Source organism: Microplitis demolitor, chromosome 5 (assembly GCF_026212275.2).
Source record: "Microplitis demolitor isolate Queensland-Clemson2020A chromosome 5, iyMicDemo2.1a, whole genome shotgun sequence".
Taxonomy (NCBI): Eukaryota; Metazoa; Arthropoda; class Insecta; order Hymenoptera; family Braconidae; genus Microplitis; species Microplitis demolitor.
This window is the reverse complement of record NC_068549.1, coordinates 4,121,066-4,131,820: the sequence shown is the minus strand read 5'-3', so window position 1 is coordinate 4,131,820 and position 10,755 is coordinate 4,121,066. Positions and strand designations below refer to the sequence as shown.

At 28.7% G+C, this 10,755-nt stretch overlaps 1 protein-coding gene and 1 long non-coding RNA gene across 4 annotated transcripts; one reads left to right on the top strand and one right to left on the bottom strand.

Annotated features, from left to right (window-relative positions):
• The first annotated feature begins 193 nt into the window (after positions 1–193).
• Positions 194–6,069, top strand: LOC103569028 (probable serine/threonine-protein kinase DDB_G0268876). 2 transcript variants are annotated; one of them, XM_053739148.1, is made up of 6 exons: positions 194–307; positions 534–916; positions 2,522–2,783; positions 3,831–4,113; positions 4,278–4,585; positions 4,718–6,069. In XM_053739148.1, the coding sequence occupies exons 2-6, from the start codon at positions 851–853 to the stop codon at positions 5,974–5,976; spliced, it is 2,178 nt and encodes a 725-aa protein (XP_053595123.1). In that variant the 5' UTR covers positions 194–307; positions 534–850; the 3' UTR covers positions 5,977–6,069. The 2 variants fall into 2 exon arrangements, with proteins under 2 accessions (XP_053595123.1, XP_008544325.1); XM_008546103.2 differs by having other exon boundaries at positions 194–349.
• A 694-nt stretch (positions 6,070–6,763) lies between these two features.
• On the bottom strand, positions 6,764–8,879 carry LOC106693054 (uncharacterized). Of its 2 annotated transcripts, none has more exons than XR_548906.3 (6): positions 8,859–8,879; positions 8,348–8,579; positions 8,106–8,252; positions 7,436–8,022; positions 7,222–7,347; positions 6,764–7,080 (listed from the first exon to the last, which is right to left on the bottom strand). It is a non-coding gene; the product is annotated as an uncharacterized LOC106693054 (long non-coding RNA). The 2 variants fall into 2 exon arrangements; XR_548904.3 differs by having other exon boundaries at positions 8,106–8,249.
• Positions 8,880–10,755: the final 1,876 nt, after the last annotated feature.

Here is a 10,755-nt window from a genome sequence, read left to right as displayed (position 1 = left end):
AATAATAAGACAACAGAGTTGATATTTGAATTGGCTACTGTTCAAAATTTGAAAACACCTCAAAATTATTAAAAGAAAAAATTTTATTTTATTGTTAATTGATATTTTACTAAATAATTAGTTTTTATAAATTTTTATTGAAAATTAATTTGAATTTTTTTACTTAAATTTTGAATTTTTTTTTTTTTTAAATAATTATGATTGAAATTAATTGTATAAGTGATTGAAGAAATAAAGGAACTAATTATAAAAAGAGTGTTGTTTTAAAAGTGTCATTGAATAATATTTCAACAACTGTATAGACACGGTATAATATTTTGAGCGGTGTAATTTTGGCAGTGATTAACAAGTACTTGTACACATATATATGTAGAAATATAAGTATATATATATATATATATATATATATATATATATATATATATATATTAAAATTTGTGGCGCTTTAATTTTATCACTGAATCAAATTATCACGACTGTTTGTTTTCATAATTATTTTCTGTATGATTTCAAAAAAATAATTTATTATGTAGACAAGAAATAAATGTTTTACTAAATAAAAAAGTGTTAAAATAAAATGAGAGTGAAATAAAGAGGACAAAGACACGATAAAAATGAGATGATGCATCACATTACTAAGAAATGAGTCGATTGTCGCAGTGATTTCCTTGATCCTGGAGAGTACGCTGCCCTTTGGCTTTTGTCCAAATAATTATTGGCAAATAAATATGTCTTGCTTACTTTCAACTGACAAGTAAATGACATAAATTTTTTTTCTTTTATTTTATCAGAAAAAAAAAAAAAAAAATAAAATAACAAGACTTGAAAAGTAAATAATAAAATTTTGAAAATGAGTTTGACCAAAAAAGCTATCGGAGGTTCTATTCATCGTATACGTGAGTTTGAATTAGAAAAGGTAATTTTTAAAAACAATTCAAATTTAAATAGATTTCATTAAAATTACAATAATAATTAGTTGAATTTTTTTATATTGAATTGTTAAAATAGATTTTGTTTACTGACTGTTTATAAAAATGTTACTGCGTATTTTTACAAGGCTAAATTTTTTTGTTTTTTAAAATTATTTATTGGTATAGTAAATTACTGCGTAATTTTTTGAACAAGTTTTAGTAAATTTGTTACTGGAAATGAGATAAAATTTAGTGGTAATAAGATTTTAGAAAGTACAGTTTGAAAAAGTTTTTGGTAAGAAACCAAAAGTCTTCCGGTTCGAATAAATGCAATCTTGGCTCGACTACTTCTTGGAAATCCCGGGGCTATAATTCTTATAAGCTCCATGTTAACATTATTTTGACTAAAAACAATTTATTGATATCATATATTTATTGAATTATGATTTTAATTTTTTTCTTATTTATTATTTTAACGAAAATTTTAAAAAATTAGGTCAAATTTCGACACTTGTTATAATTAAAAAAAAATATATATATATATATATATATATACTGTAAAAAAATGAGGTAAGTTCAGACGGTGTAGGTGTTGGAAGTTTCGGTGTTAAATTTCAACACCGAAAAAGGTGTTAAAATAAGACCGCCGAAGGTGTAAATATTCTTTACCGGTGTTGAAAAAATTTTTCGGTTTTGAAAATATTTTACTTTGTGAATATTTTTATTTACTTGAACACTACAGTTAAAAAGTCTTTTTATTAATTAATTAAATACTTGATGATTAAAATGCTGGGCGTAAAATTGTGTAATTTTTAAATAATTACGTGTAACAAATAATTATTTAAATAAGTCCATAGCAAAATTGAAATTTTCTCCCGATAATATGTAATAAATTTCAATATTTTTTTATGTGTAATACTTTGGTTTTTTTTTCTAATTTCTATACGTGGAATTTTTTTTCACACCGATTTAACACCAGTATTTTAACATCGCCAAATTACACTACCTACACCGATGTTATTTCATTTTAACACCGCTCTTTTTACAGTATATATATTTATGCTTAGTGATAATAAATTTAATAAATGATGTTATTGTAAGATTTTGAGTAATAATTTGGAAATTTATTTTAAGTATTTCAACATTGTGACCCTATTCCTTTATTTAGATACACTCTTTACGAGCAATTTACTATCTTTAGAAATACAAGTATAACTATTTTTTAATTCTATAATTTATATACGTATATATAAATTTCAAAAGTTTTATTATATAAAGCTAGGAAAAAAAAATAGAGTAAATAGTTTATTAATTTTTTTTAATAGATCGCGTAATAAAAAAAAAAGAAACAAAATGATAAAAATTTTCTCTATAAATTATTTGTTAGACAAGTTTTTTAAATCATTCATCACGTGTAGTGAATGAGGGTGCACATGTTCGTCGACAGTCGATGTAAAAATAGATTTGGATACATTTTTTTTAGTTTGATTTAAAGTTGCGAATAAAAATAATTAATTTACATTTTAAATAGATGTATAGGGAAATTTAAATAAATATTTATATTTATTTTTTCTGCCTGTTTATAACATCGTTTTTTTTTTTTACTACAGGTTAATCTCGCAGAAGAGTTTGATATATTACAAATAGTCGGTGAAGGATGGTTTGGAAAAATATTACTTACGGAGCACAAGAGTACACAAACAGAAATGGCATTAAAGGCATTACCGAAAGCATACACTGCTATTACCGATTTTTATCGCGAATTTCATTACGGCCTTCATCTTTCAGCACATCGTAATATTATAACAACTTATGATGTTGCTTTTGAAACTGCTGGGTTTTATGTATTTAGTCAAGAATATGCTCCTCTTGGTAATAAACAATTTTATTTTTATCTCTTATTATTTTTATATTTCAATGGAATAAAGTGCTTTTAACCCTCAAGTACGTATGTAAGACACCTGATATTTGAAATCGTTAAATTTACTTTGTCTATTGCATATAATCGAATTTTTTTTAATCTATTTTTTAACGAGTTAAAAAAAGTAGGGAAGTTCAAATAAGATATTTTAAGTATTCGAGAGAAACATGAAAAAATTTAAAAAGCATTTTTTTCTGAAAGTGCTCGATTGGCCACGTCCGGTACTTTGCTGAAAATAAATATGAGCTTTACGGTAAAACATCAAAAGTTAATTTATGCTATTATTTTTTTATGATTTTGTTTCGAAAAAAACTGTAACGTAACATGAAATTTATTAACATGATTTGAAGTTAATCAGCAATCATTTATTACATTACAAGGAGTTAGTATTTTTTCTAAATTTTTTGGCTTTGTTCAAATTTATCTCACGACCGAATGGAAGCTTTCATTAAATTAGACCGAGGATTCCTCGATTGGAATTCTGTATCGAGTCTTAATTGGAATTTATTTTGTGATAAGAGCTTTCATTTGAAAAAAAATTATTTGCAAGTCACTTTTTAATAATTTCATGTAAAAAACATTCGTTCTAAAAATTTTCCCAAAAAGTTCATCACAGTAAACTTACAAATTTGAGACGATTATAACTTTGAATTTGTCACTTTTATGACTTTAAAAAAAAAATTCAAGATTTACTAAGAATCAACAACCGTTTGTAGTTGGTTTTAAAGTCGCTTTCTTTAAGCATTCTTCAAACTAGCGAAATTCTCAAATCGAATTATTTTCGCTCAAAAAATTTCAAAAGTACTCAGTAATTTAATCGAAGTTCTAAAAGTGATCTATTCAAGGTTAAAAAAAGTCTCAAATTTAAAAGTTTACTGTTATGACCGTTTTTGCGAGAACTTCTTACACGGGTAATATAAATTTTAATTTTGACAATAAAGAGTATTTGTAAACTTCGATAAATGTAATAAAATAAAATAATAATAAATGAATTTCAGGTGATTTGACATCAAATGTAACCGAAACAGGCCTTGGAGAACTTCATACAAAAAAAGTTGCTCGACAATTAGCCGCAGCAATTCATCATATTCACAGCCGTGAATTAGTACATCGTGACATTAAACTTGACAATATTCTCGTATTCAAAAGTGACTTTTCACGTATCAAATTATGTGATTTTGGTGAAACACGACGAATAAACACTATTGTACGTAGACACAATGAGTGGCTACCATATTCACCGCCAGAAGTATTACACATCGATCCGGATGATACTTACAAGTAATCATTTTTTATTTAATCATTAACTCAAAGTAATAGTCAAAAACTGAATCCAAAAAAGTATAAAAGTACTTTGAAAAATAAGATAGGAGCCTTATTAAGCTTAATTAGTTATTAATTAACAGATTAATTAATTAATTGACAAAATTTATTACTCAATTTAGAGCATTAACAGCCCATGATGTCTGGCAATTTGGTATAGTCTTATTTGTTTGTCTAACGGGTTGTCTACCTTGGCAAAAAGCAGCAATGGATGACAAAAGATACACACGTTATTTAAATTGGCATTCAGCGACACTAAATATTGCCAAAAAACCAAAACTATTTCAATTAATTAGTTCACGAGCTCAGAGGATGTTCAAAAGACTGCTAGAACCTAAATTAGATAAAAGACCTGTTAGTGTATTGGAAGCTAATAAATATCTCGAAGATCGATGGCTAGGAAAATTGGGCGCTGAAAAATCCATGAATGGTCAGTTTATTTCATTAATCAATTCATTAAAGTCATATGGGGCAAGTATGCGCAGTAGGAAAGTGTGCGCACACGGCCCACATGACTCTACTTGTTATGATTAAAAAAATCTATTTTAATTCGTTTTTTTAGGTGGCGTTGATGAAAGAGACGAGTTATGTCCGTCAATGTACAGTTTCCATAGTTCTCCTGAAGAAAAAAACCAATTACTTTACACGTTAACGAGATACGGTATCGAAACGACGGTAGACAGATCGCGTAAGAAAGATCGAATTCGCGAATGGATACAGTCTAGCGCGATAACTGAAGAAAATGAAGACGAAGATGATTTTGTCGTTGATACCAACAATACTGTCAACGAAAATGATACCGATGAAAATGGTAGTATGAAAGGACGTCATTTTCCTGAAAGACGTCCAAGTGTAAAGGCATCTGCAAGTCCTGAACGGCCGATTACTAGTGACAAAATTAGAGTAAGACGTACGACCAGTGATAAAATAACATCGGGGAATAATCATCAGAATGAATCAAAAAGACGGTCTACATCAACACATAGACCATCGTTGAGAAATCTTGAGAGAAGAAATCCATTTGCACCTCAAGTTGCTGAGGAAATGCAAACAATTGCACGGTTTGCTAATTTTCCTAATGGTGATCCAAATCTTGCGATTTCTCCAGTCGGAATTATGAAGACGGATAATTTAGTGGCTCAGTCCACTGTTCCACAAATAGCGCCATTTTCTGCGCAAGCTCCCAATGCCGATTCGAACGAACGCGTTAGCCAGGTTTCAGAAATAAAATTATTGGATCCCGCATTTGACTCTGAAGGGAATCGAGAAGTGATTAACAATATTAATAACAATAATAATAGTAATAACAATAATAATGTTACAATCATGCCAATAAACTCAGCGGGATGGGAAGAAACCCAAACGATAGAAACTATGAACAAAAATTTGTTACAAAATGGCGACGCAATGTCTTATTTACAATCAGCTCCTAAAAGCCCTCAAGTACCGACGAGGAAAAATCGCGACCATAAAGTACAATTTTCTACGATGATTAATCAAGTTCCCGCAACAGATTTTTTATCTAATAGACGGAGTAATGAAATTAACAATAAATTAACGAATCAGTTGCCATTGAACCCAAATCCGCTGACGATGTCAGTTGCTTCGCAATTGGTAATGCAGAGTTTTCATATGATACAAGGCATTAACTCGATGCAATCGACACCGTTGTCAGGGTCAGGGACATCATCGTCGGGATCGGTCTATGGTAAGGATGCTTACGAACACTATGGCGTTGCTCAAGGCACTGTAATGGTGAAACCGGAAATAACGAGAAATGGAAGATCGAGTGGTAGTGGGAGCAGATCGGTCAGCAGTTAGTTCTATATATCTATATATTTATTATGTATAAATGAAAATAAAATTTTTATAAAATATTTTGAGTTATTAAATTATGTTTAAATGGGACCAGCATTGGGTTGTTATTCATTACTACTGTATTACTGTCATTTTTAAAATTTATGCTATTTTATAGTAATTATTTATGATTATTAGTTTTAATTATTTTATTATGTGTAGTTATATGATTTAAATAAATAAATCCTTAATTTGAGTTATAATTCTATTTTTTGTTAATTATTTACAAGAAAATGAGTAATTATAGTCATCTATATAAGAGCGGCGTAAGTATTTTGAAAGAGACATTCAAGATCATCATAGGATAGCAAAAATTATTTTTCGACAGATCCTGGACTTGCAAAGAGCATCTACTCTATACTAATTCCGATTTGAGAGGTTCATAGAAAATTAGAAAAACTGTTGACCCTGTGGGCCAACCCAAAAAACCTAGTCCCTGTTTTCAAGCGCAGAGAGCTTGAAAACGACGTTTTTTAAGAATTTTAAAGCTCTTCAAGCTCAAAACTTGTAATTTTTGTCATACGATATTCGCTAAACTAATTAACTGATTACAGGGTCAGTGAGTTCCAAATTTCTGTTAGAAAACGATAATGTCAAACGATTCAATATATCAATAGCTTTTAAAAAAATCATTTTGAATGATTCTTTGAAATTAGAATAAATAAATCAGAGGTAATTCTTTTGACTCGAGTTCGAAAAAAATTAAAAATAATAATAATAATATTTAATAGATAAAGAAAAATATCTCATGCTCAAAATCACTCACCACGCCGAGAAACATCCAGAGCAGCAGACAATTCTTTCAATTTCTGTAAAAAAAAAAAAAATATCAACTCGATTAATAAATTTCTTGATCAACTAGAATATATATTTTTATGTAAATTAATTAATTTCATTGATAATTAAAATAATTCACCTCGGCGGACGTATTTTTCTACTTCCAGCAACCGGAAACAGCGACTCAGGATGTATTTTATGTACATTGAATAAAATCTCTGCTCTTATTTATCATATTTAACAGCCCACTCTAATATTTACACAGCCAACAGATTGAATTCTTTGCAACGACTGAAAGTTTATCAAAAGATTTAATAAAGAGCACCATACACTTTTTTTTTTACTTTTTTCAGATTAGCATGACCACGAAGACAATGATAATATTATGAACTTCGAAGCTTTTTATAAATGTTAAAACTTGAAGTTTCTCACCTTAAAGATATTCTGTAGCTCCGACAATTCAGGATTGAGTGTCAAAATGCATTATCTTCGTCTTTATTAAATATTTACAAATAATTTCACTCCTCTAGACTCATTCAATTTATATACAATGAGCAACTATAAAATAAACATAAAAGAATGATTATCACAGATTTTCATTTGAGAAATTACCCTTCTTTTAATTTTGGAACAAGAAAATACATACCAGAAATTTTTTCAATGATCTGAACTCAAACTGCGGTAACGGACCAGCTGATATGAATTTCTGCCATATTCACAGGTAATGTAACTCTCGTTAATGATGTAAATATGTATCTATTTTTTGTATTAAGGACATATATAGCCAAAAGTACACTAATTAAAATTGGAATTCGTGATATGAGCCTGATAGCTCAAAAAAATCTTTCGATGGAAGTTTACTGTAAAAACCGCAAGTCAGATAGCTGTATGTCGATTTTTCATAACGAGTTCTACCAGATTTATAACAAAAATAAATACCGAATTATTCCTGCCTACAAAATATTCTAAAGCTCTGTTTTCCTGCCTATTAAAAAATTCTAAGGTCTTTCGGTATATTTAAATCGTAACTGTGCCCATGATTTTGCTGAGGGATCGAGTTTTCATAAAATAAATTTAAAATTGAACTCGTTTTAGAATAAATAAGCACCCAGAAGTTCAACTCGAGTCAAAAGAAATCAATAAAAATCAATATAAATCGATAAAAAAAAAATATGCAGATAGTCACTCACCACGCCGAGAAATATTCAGACCAGCAGACAATTCTTTCAATTACTGAAAATGAAAAATAAATAAATTTATTAAACAATAAGAGATTATTTCGATATCAATTATTTCGTTAAATTCATGAAAATTACCTCGGCGGACGTAATTCTCTGCTATCTGCAACCAAAATCAGCTCAACAGAATGCATGAAGATCAGGAACTTCCAGATAATTTCACTGTCTTTTTTTTCATCTTGAAACTGCCAAATTCGCATCTGGGCGAAAGTATGTAGAGAACTACTGAAACAATGGACACAAAATTATCAGTAAATAATGGGTCATACTATTTAGCTTAACATTAAATATTGAAAAATAATTAAATGACAGAAGCTTACTTAGACATGTTAGTTTACACAATTATCATCTTTTTTTTGCTGCCACTTGTTTGTAGTCACAGAGTGTTGATGTCGAGTTTTATAAAATAAGACTATGCTCATTGATTTTTGGGATTAAAATTTTTTTGTTGATCGTTGTCTTTGCTTCTAGTATTTGAAGCTAGATCAGTAGAATCTGTCATCTCGATCTCCAAAAGATAGAATCATAGATAACCTCAGCGCTGCAAAATAACTAAAATTTTCTCTTTAATTAAATTTATTTTATTTAAATCTCTGAATTAATATTTTCTAATGACTCTTTTGGATAAATTTAATTATTTTGTTGAATAAAAAAAAAAATACGAAATAAAGTAATTTATGATGAATACTTGATTTCATTAGTGACTTCAATGTTGATAACAAAAATTTATTCGAGTCATTAACCAGAACCGAGCTATATTTATCTCTAATTAATTTTTCAAACTTTAGGCAACGAATTATAAAATAAAATAAATAAACTAACGTAGCTTACCCGACAACTGTTTGCTGAACGGCAGCCATGACAGTTGTGAGAATTGCCGGGTACCTGCCTGTTTGAACGGACGCTTGCGCACAACGCCAACGGTGGCTTTTCAAACTATGGCACTGCCATACATATCTTGAAAGTTTTAAATTTTTCTCCCGAGCGGCCATCTTGTTTTTGCTCAACAAATTTTTCTCAATCATCGTATTCATGCATCTTCATTTCCAGCCAACATCTTCCTATTATTTCAGCTCACCAGACCTGCAACATAATTAAATTCTATTAAATAAATGCTCCACCAGTAGCTAGATCAATGCTTTGTAATGGCGATATTTTATTAATTAAAATTTATAGTTAATTAAATAATGTTAGTTAATTTATTAAAATAATTATTTCAACAATAAAATAAAATCGAAATATTGAGTAATTACCGAATGATAATATAAAAAAAACAGTCATTGACCAGCACCGAGCAACCCGAATATAAATAACATATTTTAGGTTGTAAATAGTAATTATTTTCAAAAAATTATTATAACTCAGTGACAAAGATCACTTTGTGAAACTTTAGAATATAAAATTATTATCAAATGGCTCGAGTAAATTGAATAAAAGAATAAAATACAAGGATCGGACACGAGAGACGTGATAGCTGGCCGCCGACTTGTTGAGGAATGAGCGACGCCACCAATGCGACAAGGCACGAAGTTTTGAATCCAAAGTCGGAATCACCCGAGTCGAAACTACGCTCTCTGATTGGCTGCCACTGAACTGCGCACGCAGCAATCTAATTAGCCATTTTATTAATTTTTGCAATAAATAAATAACAAATAATTTTATTTTAATAAAAATAAAATTAACTAAATAGAGCAAATTAATTAATAAATTAGTCTCCTTCAAAATAATTTTTACCAGCTTCTGTGTCATAACATACTTTTAAAATTCTTCATATAGATTCTAAAATCATTAAACTTTATATGTGCACACAATTATTTATAGTCATATTGAAAAATATAAGAGTAAAAATAAATTAGTTCGAAACAGAATACCAGTTGCTAGACTTATTGGTTTTCCATTAAAATAATAAGTCGATTGATGAACTATCATTTCCTTGAACCAGTAATAAATAAATAATATCTGTTTTTGTTATAAATTTGTTATATTTATTAATATAAAATTGTATAGCTAGGATTGTTGCAGGGAGTCGCTGACGGTGCATTTTAACCTGCAGTATCAATACAATCTACAACCGATAAACTAATTTTCCTCGCTTAAAAAAAACAAAAAAAAACATGTCTTTGTTTACTAATAATGTAATAATCCAGTACTAACCTATTTACTAGCTATATGCTTATTATTAACCACTATTCTTAATTATTAATTGTCGTTCAAATAACAACTAATTCATCAAAAAAGCGCAATTAGATCATTTAAATTTATATTAACTTTCATTATGGGGATCCACTTTTTCACTCGAATAACTTTAAGTTTACATTCCCATAGAACTACGTCATGCAAAATAATACAGGTTTACAATTATGTATACGTACAAATATATCAACGTATATGGATTGAGATGTCAATCTCAATTACATACCATCTTATAAAAAGTAATACTTGAATTACTTATAAGATTATATTTAAAAATAAAGTTGACAAAAATTACAACAAAGTCACGAGTTTTCTATTAAATTCTGAAATACCAAAGTACTCAGCACATAATTAATATTCAACAAGGTTAAAAGGTTATATAATTATATACAAGTGATGTAAGAGATCCAGTACCCGATCAGGGGACAAGTACTTGATCACTCATGTATTTGTATATCGATATTTACTACAGAAATATATGAAAATACATGGAGTAATCGAGTACTAGTTTCTTTATCGGGTATTAGATCTTTTA